The sequence below is a fragment of the Cyprinodon tularosa genome, unplaced genomic scaffold (genome assembly GCF_016077235.1).
Source record: "Cyprinodon tularosa strain WSP-4 unplaced genomic scaffold, ASM1607723v1 ctg102, whole genome shotgun sequence".
Lineage (NCBI taxonomy): Eukaryota > Metazoa > Chordata > Actinopteri > Cyprinodontiformes > Cyprinodontidae > Cyprinodon > Cyprinodon tularosa.
The window spans coordinates 1,274,923-1,295,883 of record NW_024037805.1 but is presented as its reverse complement, the minus strand read 5'-3'; the positions used below and the strand labels follow the sequence as shown (position 1 = coordinate 1,295,883).

Here is a 20,961-nt window from a genome sequence, read left to right as displayed (position 1 = left end):
GCAGATACAACAACAAGTAATATTTAAAGAGTTGGTCCCGAGTGATCTCTTTTCAGGAAAAAGAACAAGAGAGAGAAAGCTTCAAGGTGTAAACACAGAGCTCTCATACTTTTCATACTACTTTATATTTTGCACATTTTCAAAGATTCTATTGTGATCTAGGCATGTTTGGGTTCTCGTTTTTATTTTATGTTCCTATTTTGACCATTTTCCTAGTGCTACATTCTTTAAGCCTTGCCCTCCTGTTTATTTCCATGTGCTCATTAAAGTTAGCTGAAAGTGTCATTAGCGTTCCTGTTTTAACAGCTTTATAACTCCCTGGTTCTGGTCTCATCCTACACTCTTTATCCTGATCTCTTGTGCCATTATGCAAGTTCTTTTTTTCCCCCACACCATGTCCTTTCTTCTTCTTGGCTTGTTGAGAGTTATTGCCTCTTGGTCCTCATTGAAATCCTCCAAATCATCATGCTACTCCAGGGTTTTGTTTACCTTTGAGCCTAAACCATAAACCTTGACAGATCCACCATGAGAAATATGAAACTCTTCTATATGGCAATACTGCCACCTATTGGTTACCTTTTATATTACCGGCATTGTTCTCTTCTGTGATACTTCCCGTTATGTTTAGATTTGAAATTCGGGAATTCTTTAGTTCTTCCCTTTTTTGCTCATTAGTAACCTCTGTGCTCCACTCTGCTTTGTTTAATGTAAGTCAGAGTTTATATTTGTTTGTTTCAGCCTTATGTGTATAATGTAATGCATGCATATGCATTGTTAGGTTTTGTAGTTTCACCCTTTTAGCAGGTAAGTTTTCAGTCCTATGCTCTTTCCATTTTTTTGATAATTTCATTATTATTATTTATATATATATATATATATATATATATATATATATATATATATATATATATATATATATATATATATATATATATATATATATATATATATGTATATATATATATATATATGTCATTGTTTTATATTTAGAGTATATTTACTTAATGCTCTCTCTGCTTTTTCTCATAGTAGCTTCACTTCCTCTGTTCCTGTTTGGCTGTGACACCATCCTGGAGAGAAATATCAGCTGTGCGGCTGCCATTAACAACTTTGTTTATAGACGTTGGAGATCAGCCTGTTTTTCAGTGTAGTCCTGTTTTCCTGACTGTGACTGGCTGGATGTGCTCTATTCATCCTCTGATATGGGAGCTGGCTCGGATCTTGTCTGCCTGGCTGTATGTTTCCTGGACGGGGCCGCCTTTTACAGTTGCCTTTTGTATCTCTGCCTCTGTGTCATTGAACCCCAGCCGGCCTCAGCAGATGACCGAGGCCACACTCTTGTTACAGTGAGGGGTGGAGGTTTGATAGGACCCAAATGCAGACCCAAAAGCTTGAGATGGTTACTTAAAGGTTTAATAACAAAAGTTCAACAGAAGCAAAAATCCAAAAACATGAATCCACAAAAATCCAAAAATGCAAGAAGAGGACAAAGTAATGACGACAAACCAGCAAAGAGTAACTTAACAAGAGCAGAATAAGTGGGAGACAGAAACAAAGACCAGGCTAATTAGCAGATTGGAAGCAGGTGTGAATAGAGGAAAGAAGGGAGCTAGGGAAAAGAAGACTGACACAAGAGGGCAAAAAAGAAATATCTAAGAACTCAAATACAATCAAAAATAGCTAGGACACAAGAATGGAGATAAGACCAATGAAAACTCAGAGATAAAACTTGAACAAAACCATGACAGTACCCCCCACTTAAGGGCGGATTCCAGACGGCCTAAAAAGTCCCAAAACAAAACGACCCACTCAGGGTGGGTGGAGGCGGGACCAGGAAGGAGGGCACAAAACAAAAACAAAGTCCAAAACAAAAAACAACCCACCCAGGGTGGGCAGAGGTATAACCAGGAAGGAGGGCAAGAAACAAACACCAAAAACAGAGTCCAAACACAAAACAACCTACCAAAGGTGTGGGAGGACAAGCAAAGTCTCTGGTGGCCAGCCGTGAGGCTGGAGGACAAGCAAAGTCTGCGGCGCACAGCTTGGGACCCAAGACAAAGCAGCGAAAAGCACCTGCTGAGGGACCTAGGGGGCGAGGAGCGCCCACTGACAGGATTTGGGGGCGAAAAGCTCACACCGAGGGGCCTTAAGGACAAATTCTCACTGAGCACAAAGTCAGGGACTAGTTCATCAGGGCTGTCTGGATGGCACAGAGCGGGCTCAGGGGTCTCTGGATGGGCCAGAGCAGGCTCAGGGGTCTCTGGATGGGTCAGAGGGGGCTCAGGGGGCTCTGGACAGGCCAGGGCAGGCTCCAGGGGTCTCTGAGGAGGAACATCAAGGAGACCTGACCATGGAGAGGGGACACCAGAGGGCTCCAAGGCTGGAGAGGGGACACCAGAGGGCACTAAAGAGGGGACACCAGAGGGACCCGAGGCTAGAGAGGGGACACTAGACAGACCTGAGCGTAGAGAGTAGACACTAGAGGGGGCTGAGACTAGAGAGGGATAACTAGAGGGGGCTGAGACTAGAGAGGGATAACTAGAAGGGGCCGAGACTAGAGAGCGGACACTGGAGGGGGCAGAGACTGGAGGGGGATAACTAGAAGGGGGCGAGACTAGAGAGCGGACACTGGAGGGGGCAGAGACTGGAGGGGGATAACTAGAGGGGGCCAAGACTAAAGAGGGATAACTAGAAGGGGCTGAGACTAGAGAGCGGACACTGGAGGGGGCAGAGACTAGAGGGGGATCACTAGAAGGGGGCGAGACTAGAGAGCGGACACTGGAGGGGGCAGAGACTGGAGGGGGATAACTAGAGGGGGCCAAGACTAAAGAGGGATAACTAGAAGGGGCCGAGACTAGAGAGCGGACACTGGAGGGGGCAGAGACTGGAGGGGGATAACTAGAGGGGGCCAAGACTAAAGAGGGATAACTAGAAGGGGCTGAGACTAGAGAGCGGACACTAGAGCGGTCCAAGACTAGAGAGGGATAACTAGAAGGGACCGAGACTGAAGAGGGATAACTAGAAGGGACCGAGACTAGAGAGCGACACTAGAGGGGGCAGAGACTAGAGAGCGGACACTAGATGGGTCCGAGACTAGAGAGCGACATGAGAGGGGGCCAAGACTAGAGAGGGATAACTAGAGGGGGCCGAGGCTAGAGAGGGATAACTAGAAGGGACCGAGACTAGATAGCGGACACTAGAGGGGGCAGAGACTAGAGAGGGATAACTAGAGGGGGCCAAGACTAGAGAGGGATAACTAGAGGGGGCCAAGACTAGAGAGCGGACACTAGAGGGGGCCGAGACCAGAGAGCGGACACTAGAGGAGACCAAGACTAGATAGGGATAACTAGAGGGGATGAGACTAGAGAATAATTACTAGAGGGGGCCGAGACTAGATAGCGGACACTAGAGGAGACCGAGACTAGATAGGGATAACTAGAGGGGATGAGACTAGAGAATAATTACTAGAGGGGGCCGAGACTAGAGAGGGATAACTAGAGGGGATGAGACTAGAGAATAATTACTAGAGGAGACCGAGACTAGATAGGGATAACTAGAGGGGATGAGACTAGAGAATAATTACTAGAGGGGGCCGAGACCAGAGAGCGGACACTAGAGGAGACCGAGACTAGATAGGGATAACTAGAGGGGATGAGACTAGAGAATAATTACTAGAGGGGGCCGAGACTAGAGAGGGATAATTAGAGGGGGCAGAGAAAATAGAGTGGACATTAGAGGGGACTGAGACTAGAGAGGGGACAATAGAGGGGGCTGAACCTGGAGAGGGAAAACTAATCTGGTTGGGTGGTGGAGGGAGGCTAGGAGTATGGTTAATAGGCAGACCAGAGGAGCACTGAAATCTTTGGATTTGTTCCACTGGGAAGTTGAGTTTTTTAGAAAAAAATTATCATGAACTTGCCCTGTTGTGTAACCAGTTGTTTATTCTGCCGTTGCAGTAATGCCAGTTTCTCCTCCTGAATGTTCAGCTGTCTCTCTCTGGTGCCCAAAACTGTGTCCAGGTCTGCTGGGTCCATTTTTGGCTGATTTGTACCGGGATTTTGGACAACTACAGTGCAGCAGAACCAATCCTGGGCTGGTGCCGGTCCGGTCCAGCTAGATCTGGTCACCATATGGTAAGGTAATCTCCTACAATGAAGTAAGACAACAGTGTGGGAAGCATTTCCTTGTGCTTCCCACACTGGGAAGAGCTATTTGTATACTAATCAGTACCCTGCATTCACCACCTCATAGTTTGTCCCTGCCAACCAGTTGACACTTAACAGCCCTTTCACTCGAATAAATATCTCACTTAGCTAAGTCAGAACCTTCCTGGATGCAACGTCCCTGAAAAGCTGATCAGGTGATAATAATAGACTATAAATATCCTCTTCAAAACCCGAGGTAAACAGCTTTGGTACTCAGAGATTCACTAAGTTTTCTCTTTGGGGATTGCTGGCTTGTGTTCTCATGTGTTTGGTGCGCATTCCTCATGCCTTTAGCTCGATTAGTGATAAGGACATTCCTATAAACACAAATTCCAGTCATGCTTATTTTTTGCTGGTAAATCACTGGAACTCGATGTGCACACTGAGTGAATATATTTTTTCCATCTTGTAGACCAAACTAAGAATTTCTTTTTTTGTGCATCCATCACTGGATAAAAGTTTGTGTGTTTGTAAAAGTTAAGTTGGAGGCCTTTATGCAGTTCTGTACACCAGAAAGGCAAGCCTAAATAATTCACTGGACCAATAAAATCCTTTGCCATTTATCCATTTTTGAAAATGAGAGCAGAGAGCATCATCCTCCATTTGAAATGTTACTTCACTTGTCTTTGAAAATGTGACTTTCTTAAGACTAAAATCCACTTGGTTAAGGCTTTTCAGCAAACCCTGCACACACCTAAACTCTTTGGGTTTCATTGTAGTTAGATATAATTAGAAATGACAAAATATCCACATGCGCTCTATTTTGTTTATGTTGTAAGCTCTTTGAATGTGGTGCATAGTATGCCATACTATGCACCACATTCAAAAAGCTTACGTTAGCTGTTTGCATATATGCTAATGTTCCTCCTCTCCTGTGCTAAAGTCCACTGTCATATAAGCCCAATGTTTAAGTTTTTTCAATATTGTGTGCATATGGAAATACATCATGATTGTTATTTTCAAAGTTTCAAAACAGCAATGTTAGAGGGGACAGCATTTCAACCTCTGAGTCTTTGCGTGGTGAAAAGTTATATATGCAGATGAGGTGCATCCTGCAAAGCACCACGGTCTGAACTGTTGCTGCCAATTCAAGGAAACTGTTTTAGCTTCTGGTAAGCCAGATGTCATCTGAAAGACATAAGGGCTGATCAAGGATAGGAATAACAACACAGGTTTGACAAAATAATAGGAAAAAAAGGCAATAAAGCCCAATCTAGAGAATTTCCTTTAAGTAATGAATCTCTATCATATTAACAAACAGGAGATTTGTGTGCATTTCTCAGGGATCTTCACTTTTATTCATAATCGACTCCAGGACTGCACTTCAGCTAAATGCGATGGCAAGAAGGAAGCTGATTGCTGATAAAATTGATAATTACATGTATTTCTCTAATTACTGAGAAATAAACCACAGACAAGCACAAGTATAGTGACTAACAGAGACAAAAAAGACTATTTTCCTCAAACAGACCTTTACATTCAAACAAAGTTATAGTTTGAATAACTATGTGAGCAGATGACGAGAAATTTAATTCAACTAAATTTTAGTAGGCTGACCAGTCCTTCCTGATTATGTTTGTGAAGTCCTTGTCAGCAGCATTTGGGTCCGTGCATCCAATCCAAATTGGACACAAGAGCCAACTGAATATTGAAAGCGGAAAACCAGACCTTACATTTTCATTTGAAGACATGCAGTCGAAAAAATAATTTAATAATTATCTCATGACTGGAACTTTTTCACATTTAGTGTTTTAAAATATAACAGAAAATTTAGTGAAAATATATCCTATTCAGCCTTTGACTTCTTAAAATAGTACTGACAGTCATATATTTACATTGATATTCCAATTTTTTTCATATCAGAAAAACTTTCAAATTCATGCAAAATATTATGGGAGATGGCAACCTAGAAAGTTATTGTGGCCTCATATTGTGGAGATCCTGTGGATCCTTCTGTAGCGGAAAAGGGTTTCTTTTTATGACATATTGAAAGGGACCCGAATTAAAGCAGTTTTTATAGCTAAAAGTTACATTTCCTAGGAAACCAGAGAACATGTTAAAATTTGAGTAAAATACACAATGTGCAGAGATGTCAAAAGGATTAATGTCTATAACTCATGCAAAAGTATAAATACTACCGTTTAAAACGCTGTTGTAGAAGTTAGAGTTTCAACTTAAGCTTTTTACTGAAGTAAAAGTGTAAAAGTACTATTTTTAAAATCTATTTAAAGTACAAAAGTAAAAGTACTGTAGGAAAAAATTTAAGGACAGATGCTTTACACTTTATACTGGTAACTGCACTACCCTATTATAAGAACTTTTTTCTACAAATCTGCATGGTAACTTCCTTATAATTAATTTATTAGTTGTATATCTAATGGTAACATTGTGAAATTTAACATCCGTCATCTTGAAAAACTATTTCTTTTGGTATGTGACGAATAACTATTTGGTGCAGCACCGAGTCTAATCACAAAGCAATTAACTGTCTGGATAAAACAAATTATTTTGATTTTTTATATATATATATATATATATATATATATATATATATATATATATATATATATATATATATATATATATATATATATATATATATATACCAAGTGGCTATAATGAAAATTAGCTTAAATGAAACAAACCTAATGAGTCTATTTTAAAACCTAAATTACTGAAATATGAAACCACATAAAATCCCCAACAAGTCCAGTTTTTAATAACCTTTATTAAAGTATTTTAAGACATATGTCCAGAAACAACAAATCAAATAAACCAGATATATAAAAAAAAAATTCATGGTATCGGTTAGCTAGTAGGCCTAATCATCAATTGTGTTTTCGCCGATATCCGATATGTCGACATTTTTCTACTTACCTGGACCAACGACTAATGCAGATATTTTTGCACAGACAATATGTAGTTTTCTCCCTCCTGCTCTGTGCAGTCATTGCAAATAGCAGTTAGGTTATCCGTTTCTGAAACTTTGAAAAACGTCAACAACGCCTACATTTTTAATTCAGCATCTCCTCTGTTACAAACTCATTAATCCGTTTGGTGCATGTGAAAAGGCTGATGCAGAGGTGGGGGGTCACAAGTGGTCAAGTCATCTCTATGTCATGTATTTATTCTACCCAGCCACTGAACCAGGTGAGTCCAATCTGCACAGGTTAGTTCACTCTGCAGATTGGACTCACCTGGTTCAGTGGCTGAGTAGAACAAATACATATTGAGATGACTTGATGGCTCCACATCCCCCATCTATGGGCTGGCAAATCTTATATTTGTCAGGAAATCAGTGCCTCATAAATTTGTGAATTTTATTGATGAAATGGCCAATGTCATGTACTTGGTTTTAAAGGTCAATAAATATAGCATACTGATAATATCAGGCATCACTAGTTATCTGTTAGACCATGTTTTCAATAAATCTGTAAGGAGAGCATTAGGAAAGTACTGGTGCTGTGTCTTTATTAATTGAAGTGAACTTAATTGAGGTCATATTGGAGAAATTGACCTCTGCATTTAAACCATCCCCTTGGGGAGCAGCGGGCTGCCATTGTGCGGCGCCCGGGGTGCAGTGTGGGGTTAAGGGTCTTTTGCTCAGAGACCCAGAGTGGAAGTGGGTTTCAAATTCACAACCTCAGAATTGCAAGCTCTATGCCCTAACCACTAGTTCTCCACTCCCACTACATGTACTTTCTCTTTACAGACTGTTTCTCTGTTATTGAATCTAGCTTGCAATGCAGTTAAATAAGGAACAGAATGCCAGCCTAGGATGTATGTTAACATGTTTCATATTTATTCATCATATATCATTTTTTTAAGGTTATGATACAATTCAAAAAGATGGAAATCATACCATCAGAAAAATGCATGCTTTAAAAAATGTACTGATAAAGACCATAAGTGACATTCAGGTGTGACTCCAGATATTTTGAATAGATAACTCTTGTATAATAACAGTTTACACAACTAGTTACGTATCAACTGACAGATATACATTATTAAAACATAGAAACCTGATTTTTGCTTTCTTTTTTGTAGCTGTCAACACAGACTACCATGATTTGAACATATTGGTGTTATTTCACAACTCCATTCATTCAAGCAATACAATGGATAAAGGGTGAACGATATCATGAAATATGAAAAAAAAAAAAACAATTGAATGAAAATGAACAACAACATTGCTGGATTAGGCAAACAATAAAAAACTTTTAGCAAGATACAAAAAAACCAAAAAAAAAAACTAAATGAGTTATAAAATACTTTTGAAAAAATATCAGAAATCTATGTAAAATGTCAAAATGTATAACAAAACTGTATTTGAGGCAGTGTATTGTATATCGTGTTGCAGAGATTTAAAAGCTGGCGATAAACATTTAAATTTTTTAGTACTTGCTTGCTCTGTTTTAGCTTTTCAGTTAATATTTCTCCACCATTGCTTTTTTTAAACTTTAAAGTAATATCCAAATTGGTACATCCAAACCATCTTCATTTCTTTTTTCACTTTTTTGTATATGTTAACAGTAGGATTTTAGATTTTCATAGTATATAATCAATTAATACATTTCATTATGTTTAAAACTATCCTTGGAACAAACAAGATGTTTTTTTTTTCCGATCCTTCATCAAACCAAAGTGTATCAGTCAAGTTTTATTTTATCTTAAACTATTTCAGAAAACCTGCTGTCATTTTAAAAATATATACATTTTTTATGTTGGTAAAAGCAAAAAATGAACAGGAAGTTTTGTTTTGAAGGATTAAATCTGCAGTTTGAAATGAAACAACTGACTTTAAATCTTGCCATACCTTCAATCCTCAGTACTGCAGTAAATTCAGTTCAGTTTTGCAGGTCTGGAAAAGCTAAAAAATAGACTTGGAATCAAAAGAGCTTAAGATATAAATCCTACCTTTAGAACTTTTTTTTTTATCAGCTGGCATTTTAAAGCCATACATTTGTGTTTAACCACTTCAGGATATTTTGGATCAATTACATTATTTTTTAGAATTAGAACTAATATAGCAATAAGACACAAACTCTTTCTTGCAGCAGTTTGTTTGACAGCAGTTTTACAGCCCTGAATTTGGGGACCAAATTCAATTTCCTTTAAAACACACTGCAAGCTCTGTTTCATTTTGCTACAATCAGGCGCTTACGAACACCAGGCGGCTGGAGTAGATTAGATCAGCCAGGTAGAGGATAAAGTTGACCCCGGTTAGCACGGCCACTGCCATGGCCCTATCCCAGCTGCACAAGCCCACTGGGGAGGTGGAACAGCCGCTTGGCCTGTCCTTCCGACCGCCATGTTTTGGGTCAAATTTGAAGATAGGCCAGATGATGGTTGCTGACAGATAGAGGACGACAGCCAGCAGGGCGTACCCGGACAGGAAACGGGCAAATGGGAAGGGGAGGCAGCCGGTGAACTCTCCGATGCAGAGCAGGATGATGACCGCAGACAGGATGAAGCAGATGCAATACACAGACATGCAGTACTTGAGAGCATCGTGGTCTTCAAACAATACTGGGTCGCTGATGAAGACAAAGATGATGCAGGCAACAAAGGTCTCACAGACTTTCAGCAAGCCAGGACCGGTAGCCATGTATCCGGCAACCTCACCCGGACGAGCCTTGGTGAGGCTGACCTCGCTCATGTAGGCGATAGTGGCTAGGCAGGAGAAAACGGTGGACACGATGCGGAAGTCACGGACCTCTTTCCCTTCTCTGGACCCCTTCAGGAAATAAAGAGGAAAGATGATGGAGGCCGACAGGCAGAGCAGGGAAGCATAACACGCAAAGGTGATGGGGAAGTTCTTCCAGGAAACAGGAGCTCTGGTCTGCAGGCCAAAGAGCTCCACCAGGATGACAAGAAGAGTCCCGGCGAAGCTAAACGCCCAGCAGAAGATGCAAAAATCCCCAGTGCCATGCTGGAGATTTCCCCCATGCACGGCTATAGAGAAGGCCACGCATGAGAAGGCCAGGGCAGCCAACCGTGTCCAAAGCAGAGGGCTGGTCTTCAGGACAACAGGCATGATGAAATCTGCTGGAACTTGGTAAATGTTCTTTCTTCTCGGAGCGACTCTCTTAGAATTTCACCAGCAGCCTTGAACAGGGTAAGCTGTAGGATTAAAAGACAGAAAAATGTATTTTAGATGTCTGATAAACTGCAATGACTTCCCAAAGCACATGATTAAACCATGTGAGACCAAAGGTAATAGCTCTCTCCATCTCCCCTATACACACTTGTCCAAAACACACAAGGTTCTTGTTGTTTTCATGTACAGCAGACATGGCAAGTCAGGCACAAAACCTCAGTTCAAAACCCCAAATAAAGGCTGCACTGTGATTGCACTGGTCACAGCACAATTACGTCTGGTTAAATCAGCCGCAGAAAACTTCTACCTTTAGGTGCTCAATGAACTGCAACCTTAAAGGCATTCCTGGAAAATACACTGAGACATTCCTTCACGACCAGCCTCCATGCTCATGCCCTCTGTAATGGAAATTGTGCCATAACTTTCACCAACAGCCTAAGTGAACAGCCTTTGTCGTGTTTCCCCCTCCTGTTCTTAAGGAACCAGAGCACTCTGAAATCTGAACCTCAGCGCCAATAAAAACTGCATGAATAGTTCAAAACTCCTTTGGGGTAATTGTCTAATAAAATAATGTGCTGAAGCCATGGTTTTAGTTCAAAGGTCATAGAAACTGGGGTCTGGATTCCAAACTGGATTGTAAAACAACAGATAAGGTCCCAGAAATATTCATCAAGCAGCTATTTAAGTGTAGCTTTAAAAGGTAGAAGCTCTGTATAATATCCTTTCACCGTTTCCAAGATTCATGAGAAAAAAATCCAAGTTGTAAACCTTTAGCCTCTTTATGATTCTTATTGTTGCTGCCATTGCGAGGAAACTGTCTCAGTTTCCAGTGAGCCAAATGTTCTTCCCTTCAACACATAACAGATGTGAAAATAAATTAATGATTATTATTTAAAAAAAACTCACAAAAACTGCAAAAAAGTCAAAAAATAGCTTATTTTATTACAGCAGTAATTCACACTGCTCTTACTTTCTATTAAACAATTCCTGCCACAAGAATCAGGAGATTTTCAGTAGATTTCTTAGGAAATTGGATTTTCTTGTATAATTAACTCCAAGACGTCACCAAGTATTATGGGAAATATTTTTTTAAAAAGCTGAAAGAATCAACAATTAAATGAATTGATAATGATTGAGAGAAAATCAACACAATTATGTAAAACACTTGTCATGATTCTGCCCTTTCTGGACTTTTTGCTTCTGTTTAAGTTTTCTTTTTAAGTTTTCAGTTATACTTTGATTTATGTTATTCTAAGGTTTTTAGGTCATCGGTTTCTTTTCCATTTAGTGTCATCCGTGTTATTTTCTAGTTATATTTAAGCCCTGTTGTATTTCATGGTTTCTCTGTTGCCCCTTGTGCCAGTATTCTTTCCCCTAGCTCCCTTCTAGTTCCTTCTGTCGGCTCCTGCTCCCAATTGGTCAATTACGCCATTCTTTGTTCTCTTTGGCATAAATACTCCTCCTCTGCAGTCAATGTTTGCTGGATTCTCGTCATTCCTTTGGTTTATTGTTCTGGATTGTAGCTTCTGTATCTTTACTTATTTATTAAATTTGGAAAGAAATAATCTCTACCTCTTCAGCTCTGCATTTGGGTCCTCAACAAGTATCAACTAATCCTTACAACAAATGCTGCTTCAGAATGGCAGACTTACAGTAGTAGTTTTGCTTAATAATTAAACAAAAACATAGTTGGAATGACATCTCACACATATCTGAAGAGGTTAACCAATCCTCTATAGGTTGGGAAAAGACTTTTTAATAGATTTAATAGGTTATGGGGCTGGGGTCTGCAACCTGTGGGTGTGTCTGAATGTCTGCCCTAATCCCTAAATCCCTCAATCACTCTTAATCCCTTAATCACATTAAATAGTCGCCACTACAGAGTGGCGACTATTTAATGGACTTTATAGTGAAGTGAAATCAGTACACAGACTGTTGGGATTGATGATCACTCCTTTTCGCTCCACGCTGGTCACGTGACTCCGCCTCCCCACACAGTGCCAGAGTCATCTTTGTTATTTTTTGTCGCCACAACAAATCCCATGATGTGAGAGCTTTCCTGACAAAGCACTTCGGGAATACATCTGTTCACTTATTGACCATGTATGATCACTACTTTTCAAGGTGCATTGTGGGATTTTTTTGAGTCCACTACTTTTCCATCCACTAGACGTTCAGACACTCATCTAAAATAGCGTAACTGCTATATAGTGCTATTTATAGTGGTTAGGGTGGACATATGGACACAGTCTGTGGCTCTACAGCAGTCTAAAGTGGCTCTTTAGGGGCTTAGGATGACATAAAGAACCAATTTAAACAGTATAATAAAAAATACCACTGTTGGTAGCCTAACTGGGGTGTATGATATATAATTTAATTGAATTTTCATAAGAAAATGATATTAAAAGAATTAGAGTTTTTTCACAGATATTTTCCTTCTTGTCAACTTTTTAAATAAAAGATATCATATAGAAGAAAATCCATGCTTCACCTTTATGGAACATTTTCGGTTTCTCCTTATTCATTTTAAAAGGTATAGCAGATATTTAACAAAAATATTACATTGTGTTTTGTTAAAAGGTTATGTAAGATCTGTGGCTATAACCAATTTGACTTTGCTGAACTCAGGGTAAAGTGGCTCTTCTCTCAGTTGGATAACCTGTAGAGACAGAGATTACCTTTTTTATTCAAAAACACCTTCAGACATAGAGAAACGTCTCTTAGAGTCCGACTTTGCTTTCATATGGACCCAAACGGCACCAAAACAAACACAAAGTTACAAAAATGCCACCCATCAAACATTGGGAGAAGCATTTTTATTTACTGAGAGCTGTTTTTACAGTAAAACTTTCAAAATCTAACTATCACACTTTGAAAAATTATACTTCATTTAAAGATTGATGTAGTCGTTAATTACTTTAGGTTATGTTTGTGGATTAAATACTTTATTTTTAATTTTCAGAATTTAGGAAAGTGCTGTTGTTCAATAGCAGTATTTTCTATTTATTAAATTTTGAATTAAATGAATAACAAGTATGAATAGCTCCATACTGAGGAGCGACCTGCAGAAAATAACTTTTTAAAGGTATTTTAAAGGTACTTGAAATTAAGACGTTTATCCAGTAAGTTGTTCCATTCTGATACGATCATGTTTGGCAGCTTTTGCAGATTTTTCAGCAACACACCCATGAGGTGTGAATCTCCTTTTCTACCACATCCTGACAGATCTCAATTAGACTTACTGGTCACCTTTAAAGCCAGTGGTTCATTTTCACCTTTAAGAAGTCAGTTAAAATTGTTAGAGGTTTCCTGTAAATATTTGGTTATTCTGTTAGAAGTAGCCTTTAGCAGATAGATCCACTGTGATCCTTAATGGATCACTATCCATTAAGAAAATGGTTAAAATGCATAAAAATGCCAAGAATATATCAAGCGTGCTAAATTAGATTCAGACCCCAACATCTCAGTGTTGATGGGAAAATCCAAACTTGTCTGACATGGCAAATGCTTTTCTCATGTAAACTGTAGCTTTAGTTTTCTATGCTAACCACACCCACTGTATATGGTATTCCAGATATACCAGGAACCCTCATTTGAGTTTTACCTTTCATTTCAAACCCATATACAAATCTTTGTCTAACAATGACATCATCAAGCCAATTCTGAGCCCATAAACGTTACTCGTTGACTGGATCCTCATTTATAGACCATTCTCTGTAAACCAGAGAGCTGATTGTGAGGGAAATGCCCAGAGAATCAGCATTTTCTAAAATAGTCCTTCCAGCTCGCCTGGAAAAATTGCTTAGCCAGGTAAAAAGTCACCTAAAAATCCTTTTTTTTTGGTAATCTAAGGCTACATTTGAGCTCCAGCAAGTCGTCTTCAACCACTCTGACATGGATGGTTCTAGACAGGCTCAATGCCCCTCTAGAACAGGTTGTGACCCCTGTTACTTATTTTTTTCCCACCTTTTATTCTCATTACACTGTCACAAGTACAGAGCAAAAAAATTAAATCTCTGCATCTTAACACATCCCCTTGGGGAGCAGTGGGCTGCCATTGTGCGGCACCCGGGGAGCAGTGTGGGGTTAAGGGTCTTTGCTCAGGGACCCAGAGTGTCAGTCTGTGGGAGTGGGGCTTAGGCTCAGAACCTCTAGATTCCTAGCGCAATGCCCTAACCACTAGGCCACCACTCCCCCAATTTATGCCGCCTATACTGAAAACATACGCTGCAAAATTTAATTTAGATCTAAGTAAGTTGATTTTCTTTAATTAAGTGCAATTTTCCCTTGATTTTAGCAGATATGCAATTAGGTAAGACAATTTTCTAACCTAATAATAATAATAATACGTTTAAAATAGAAAATTTCCAGTGTTATATCTAATAATCTTACTATAAAAGCAGAATTATTCTTTAATTTTGCTGATCATCTTTTTTACCAGCTAAAATTAAGAGCAAATTATTCGAGGAAATCTTCACTTATTTAGATCAGCTTTTGCAGTTTAATACTTAGGATGATATAAGCCAAAAGAAGAGACCTTAACTGATTCATCCCTATAGGACCGATTTAATATTTTGCCTTTAGAATTTACTTTAACAGCTAATGAAGAAGATCGGCTCTGTTTCAGGAACTGCTCTAGAACATCTGAAGATGAATTCACACAAAAAAGAGCTTTTCATAAAGTTAATAGGATTATGGACAACCATGAGCATCCTCTTCCTCAGACTGTTAAACACCAACAGAGTGTCTTCAGTCAGAGGCTTCTCCAGAGCTGGTGCAAGACAGACCTCTACAGAAGACAAGGCTGGTTTATTCATATAGCACAATTCAGTACAAAGACAATTCAAAGTGTTTTATATTAATTAGATGATACGTAAAAATCTAAGAAAAATAAAAGCATGATCAAAGCAAATAAAGACAAAAATAAATAAAGATCCTTCCTGCTCACTCTTATCACTACCTACAATCTCACTGAAACACTGACCATGAGTTCCTGCAACATTTCATCTCACTTTGGGAGTGATAAAGTAGTTTTGAATTGAATAGAATTTTTGAATAAGTGCTTTTAATAAGGGTCTCAGTTTTCATCTGCTAGTTAAGGAGTCTGAGAACTTGACTTTTTATCTGTGCCCCATAAAAAGAAAAAACACTTGCCCATCCTTACCCCCCTGATATATTCTGTCTATAACCGCTGTAGGTACCAGTGTAGGTACCAGATCTGCTCGGGGGCCTGGCCCCTTGTTATGATGTTTTATGATATATGGCAACACCACTCGGACAAACTGTAATGCACCTGTATTTTAAGGATTACATCTCTTTTGGAGTCTCAGCATATTAATACCTACTATATTTACTGTTATATTACATTTAATTGGCGATCTAAAGTAGCCGAAAGTAGAAAACAATTATTTTCAGTCTTATAGGACAGTGCTGCGCTCTAAGACTGAGCTCTGCTATCTAACAAGGTGACAAAAAAAGTCTCAGCTTATTTTCATTCTTTTTATTAGGATTTGAGACATCTATGCTTTGAATTGTTCTCCTGCGATTGGTTAGCCGTATTAACAAGGAATAAAACAGTTCTGATTTGTTGTTTAGTCCTCTAATATTGATTTATTTTCAGCTAAAAGAGGGTACACAGAAAAATGAAGCTGCTGGCAACTTTAAAATTCAATGAAAACAAAGAAGGGGAATTCAAACTCAATATAAACTTTAAACTCATCCCTTAGGGAGCAGTTTGTTGCCACGGTAACTAACAAAATCTGGAGTCAAGGGTCCTGTTTAGGGACCTGGCACAAACACCCAGTTCTCTGACCACCAGGCCACTCCTCCCAGATAACCTAGTGGCTAACCTTAGCGAACTGAGTTTTTTTTTAAATTAATGGAAATTTTTACAGTTCAACAGCAGTCTGATATGCTGTACTGGCTACGCTCGCTCCCACCCCCCCCTTAGTGACACCCAAGGCCCATTTGGCTCCACTGGCGGCACATTCCTAGTTCCCAGTCTATACAGAGTGACATTTATAAACAAGGAGATGAGCTCTGTTTATGTTAGGGACTAATAAACACCTATGGAGGATTTACGGCTGCACATTTAGAAAGCAGAACTGCTGTTAAATAAAGAAAACTACAAAAAAAGGGCAAAGAATGCAAAGCTGGATCTTCTAAAACTCTGGTAAGGTAACCAGGGAGGTGTGAGAGAATGTTGAGGAGTGAGGGAGATGGGGAAAGCCCTGTCCCTCGGCCACAGAAAGACTCATAGTGTAAACACAGTGATGGATGAAATATCTGCAGAGTGAGTCACCGGTGGTCCTAGTTCCTTTCACCACTCCTCCTTGCTCTTTGCACCTCCTCCAGGATTTCTTGTAAGATTTTCCAACTTACTGATGTGATCCAGATGTTGCTGCTGTCTGAACAACTGGGCACTTTGTCATATCTGCCAAGCTTTCCCCTCCACATTGTGTGCTCCTTCCCTGTTATTTAGTAGCTGCTCCCTCATGGTTTCCATCAGGGCTCCACTTTCTTCCCCTCCTCTCTGTGTTCTAAACTCCCCTTCAGCTTTATAGCTGTGGCTACCAGCTCATGTAAACCATTCGAAACATATACAAGGGTTCAATTTGGAAAAACACACCCCCATTCCTGCCATCACAACCAATGCTTTCCCGCCTACAGAATCAGGTCAGAAAAAAAAAAATGATAGGAAAATGACATATTGGAGAAAATTAAGTGTGGAAAAAGCATCGTTTTTTTGCAGCACAGCATGGAAAACGTGACAGCAACAAGAGCACCTCCCCGGTGCTGAAAATAAGTAGATGCTTTTAAACAGGACGTGACAGCAGACAGAGCAGAGGCCGAGAAGGAAGTTTCAGGAAACAAGCCTTTTTCCAAGCCAGAGAGGTCAGGCGTGCTTGTTTGGTTCATTGTCATGACACAACATCACTTATTCAATTTGACCCCTAATCCAGTTAGAGCAAACGCTGGGTGGATCGAAACACAAGACCAGCTCTATTGGCAAATCATTGCAGTGACTGTGAGTCAGAGCCGGTATGCAAAGGTTTGAGAGTTAAAAAGAACAAAATGGAATCATCCAAAAAAAAAAAAAAAAACAGGGGCTGAGGCTGTCATGGGACAGAAAGTTGGATTATTAGCGTAAAACTGAAAAAATGCACATGAAAAAGCAAAGAGGAGAGCCTGAACCAATTTATGGATAAGAAAACACAGCCAGAGTCACAGAATATGTAAAAAAAAGAGGAAGTGAGAGTTTCTCCATAATGTGGATCTGTTTCAGGCAGCAATAGAGTTCATTCACTGACATTTAAGGTGGTGTGCAGCCTGCCACGCCCTGTCTCCTGAGCACGCAGCGTTAGAGCAACAACCAAACCAACACACTGAAAAACTGTTTACTGATTTTATTCTACAAAAACACCAGACTACATGTTCAAGGCATTCAAAGCTGCTGTGTTTAAGTCCGAAAATGTGGTCAACATATGGAGCTCGTGTCAAACCATAAATCCCACAAACAGAAATGAGCCTTAGAATAATATTTTATCTGTTAGTCTGAAATGGATCTAAAGTTATACATATGTATATTGTATATAAATAAAAATGTGTGTATATCTGGGGCGTGTAACAAAAGTAATTACCCTCTGGGATTATTAAAGTATGTCTGATTCTGATTCTGAAAGGAACAAGAAAGTTCCTGCCCTATGTATAGCTAAATGAAGCTTTCCTGAGCTTGGACCCCCCAGGTTTGGTATGCTCCACTGTAAATTGCGACAGCTGCCTACTTAAAAAAGCAAACAGTAAAAAATAAAAAAGCCCATCTGTCTAAATTTAGAATATTTTTTCCTTCTTTACAATGAGAGGTTGAAGCCCCTTGTTTTTCCTTTTAAAGTACCAATTAAAGAAAGAACCACATAATTATATGGTGTATATAAATATATATATATATATATATATATATTTATTCTGAAGTCGAATATTTTGTATAAGCATTGATTTTTTGCAAATAATATTGAATGTTTGTACTCTCCATGAAATAATTCTATTTCCCCATAAATAACCCTTTTGCATATCTTAGTTTAATAAGAAGCAGATATTTTTTTCGTAAGTTGGAATTTCAAGCAAATTGTTTTAATTTATTTGTTAAGAAAATCTAAATTTCCTGATGCGTATACATTTTTAATCCCTGGTAAAGTTGTTATAAAGTGCCTGTAAATGTATTGAAGTAGAAAATAAACAACATTTTGAAGTGTTTTTGATTTTTTTTCTATAGCAGACCTTCCTGGTTGTTACAACATCTCTGAGTCTTTTAAAGGAATATAGATAGTTGGAGTTAATACAACATTGAAATTTAGACTTCATGAATGATTTTTAGAACTGACTAAATGTAAAGCAAAAATCCCTTTAGAAAAATGGAAGGAAATCTACTTAAAGTTGCAATAATGTAAAGAACCATAAGAGTCATAGATACGAAAAACATAAAAAAGTTTGACGAGACACAAAAAGAGTTTCTAATAAACCAAACTACTGGGTGAGCTAAAATATATCAGTCTACATCAGTGCATTAAGTATTAAAGTAAAAATCAAAGTGGTCAAAAAAGGAGCTTTATTTATTGAATTTCCATCATCCAGAGCAGTTCTATTTTTGCTGTGTTTTCTTTCCCAGCTGTAAGACCAAATGATTTAGTTTACAGCCCATCCTTCTATTGCTCAGACCGCATATGTTCAGCTAAAAATCAACCCTTTGGTGCCTTAAAGGCTGCCACACCCTTCTCCCATGCTGCACGCTCAAACATCCTTCTCTGCAACATTCTTCCTCATTAAAGGGACAGTTATCCGTAACAAATATAGGTGAAGTTAAAGCTCTTAGAGCAATGAAGTATTCTCAAAATGTAAAAATGAGGCAAACTATTCTCTGTTTTCAACTCTTTTTAAATCCAAACCTGTTGCAAACCTGTAACTACTATTTTCTCAAACATGCATAACATATTTCCATTGTTATAAATCCTTTCAAAATAAACTGTAACTGGCATATTCTATCCTTTCTGTGGTTTTACTATCAGTTTATACATGAATGCCTGCATTTTCCTCTTAATCTAGACTTTTCTTACCTTTCTCCCTCTTTTTCTGATGCTGATCTCTGTTCTCCAGAGTCTGCAGAGGTAGAGAGATGCAGATTGTAGCTCCTCAGCCCTCTGGCTGAAACTACCAGTTGCCCCAAAGAGCACCTCCCCGCCCAGAAAACCAAATAAGGAGCTGAATGTCTGCACCGTTATTCACATCTGTCTGAGCTCCTCCTCCACCACCGTGACTGGGGCTTCTCCTGCTTACTCCCACACAACAGAAGTTCAGCCTTCTTTGTCTCTATGGTTACTAACTTAAGTCCTTTATAAGTAAAACGGATGTTTTCTGTTCGGATCTATAGAATCTAATCACGTTCATCAAAGCATCTGTAGAAAAACCAATCAGTCTTGCAGATTATCTTTGTGAAACCAATGTAACATAAGGCCTCATTGTGAAATCCCCTTTTAAGAACTGCTTCTCTATAAAATATTACTAAAAGAGACTGTAACTGAAACCTTCTGAACACCACAAACCGGATAATCATGAAAAAAAAAAAGAATATTTAGAATGACGCAACGCATTTTTGAAAAGTTTATTTAGCTGTGTTGCTTGGCAATTCATTTGTTTACTGAAAGGCAGGTGTTGATGCCTTTCCTGGGCAACTATGAAGATAAATATATGTTAGTATACTTAGAATTATGCCAGAAAATTAATAGGCAAGGCAAGGAAAATTTATTTGTATAGCACAATTCAGTACAAAGACAATGCAAAGGGCTTTACATGATTAAAATACAGGAAAATAAAACAGAATCAAAGCAAGTAGGAAAAAAAATAAAAAAAACGACATAAAATAAAAAATGCAGAAACAAAAAATAATATTAAAAACAGTTGGACTAAAGAAAATATGTTTTAGTTGAACTGTTTAACTAGAACAGTGGAAGGCAATCCTAAACAAATGTGTTTTTAGTCTTGATTTAAAAGAACTCAGGCTTTCCGCACTTTTACAGTTTTCTGGAAGTTTGTTCCAGATAAGTGGAGCATAGGAACTAAATGCTGCTTCTCCATGTTTAGTTTTAGTTCTAGGTATGCAGAGCAGGCTGGAGCCAGATGACCTGAGTGGTCTGGAGGGTTGATACACTGATAGCAAGTCTGTGATGTATTTAGGTGCTAAGCCATTCAGAGATTTATAGACTAACAGAAGCATTTTAAAGTCTATTCTCTGAGATACAGGGAGCCAGTGTAAGGACTTTAGAACTGAGGTGATGTGCTCTACTTTCTTAGTCTTAGTGAGGACACAGGCAGCAGTGTTCTGGATCAGCTGCAGCTGTCTGATCCACTTTTTAGGCAGACCTGTGAAAACACCGTTGCAGTAATCAATTCGACTAAAAATAAACGCATGGATTAGTTTTTCCAGATCATGCTGAGACATTAGTCCTTTAATCCTGGAAATGTTCTTCAGGTGATAGAAAGCCGACCTTGTAATTGTCTTTAAATGCTTTTGGAGGTTCAAGTCTGAATCCAGCACTACACCTAGACTTCGGGCCTGATCAGTGGTTACTAGCTGAAGCGACTGAAGCTGTGTGCTAACTTTAG

The 20,961-nt window shown here is 38.9% G+C and overlaps 1 protein-coding gene across 1 annotated transcript; it reads right to left on the bottom strand.

The window, feature by feature from the left end:
• Positions 1-7,986: 7,986 nt before the first annotated feature.
• LOC119779757 (myeloid-associated differentiation marker homolog) lies at positions 7,987-19,565 on the bottom strand. The gene is made up of 2 exons (XM_038279540.1): positions 19,416-19,565; positions 7,987-10,328 (listed from the first exon to the last, which is right to left on the bottom strand). Exon 2 carries the CDS (start codon positions 10,240-10,242, stop codon positions 9,358-9,360), a length of 885 nt encoding a protein of 294 aa, XP_038135468.1. The 5' UTR covers positions 10,243-10,328; positions 19,416-19,565; the 3' UTR covers positions 7,987-9,357.
• Positions 19,566-20,961: the final 1,396 nt, after the last annotated feature.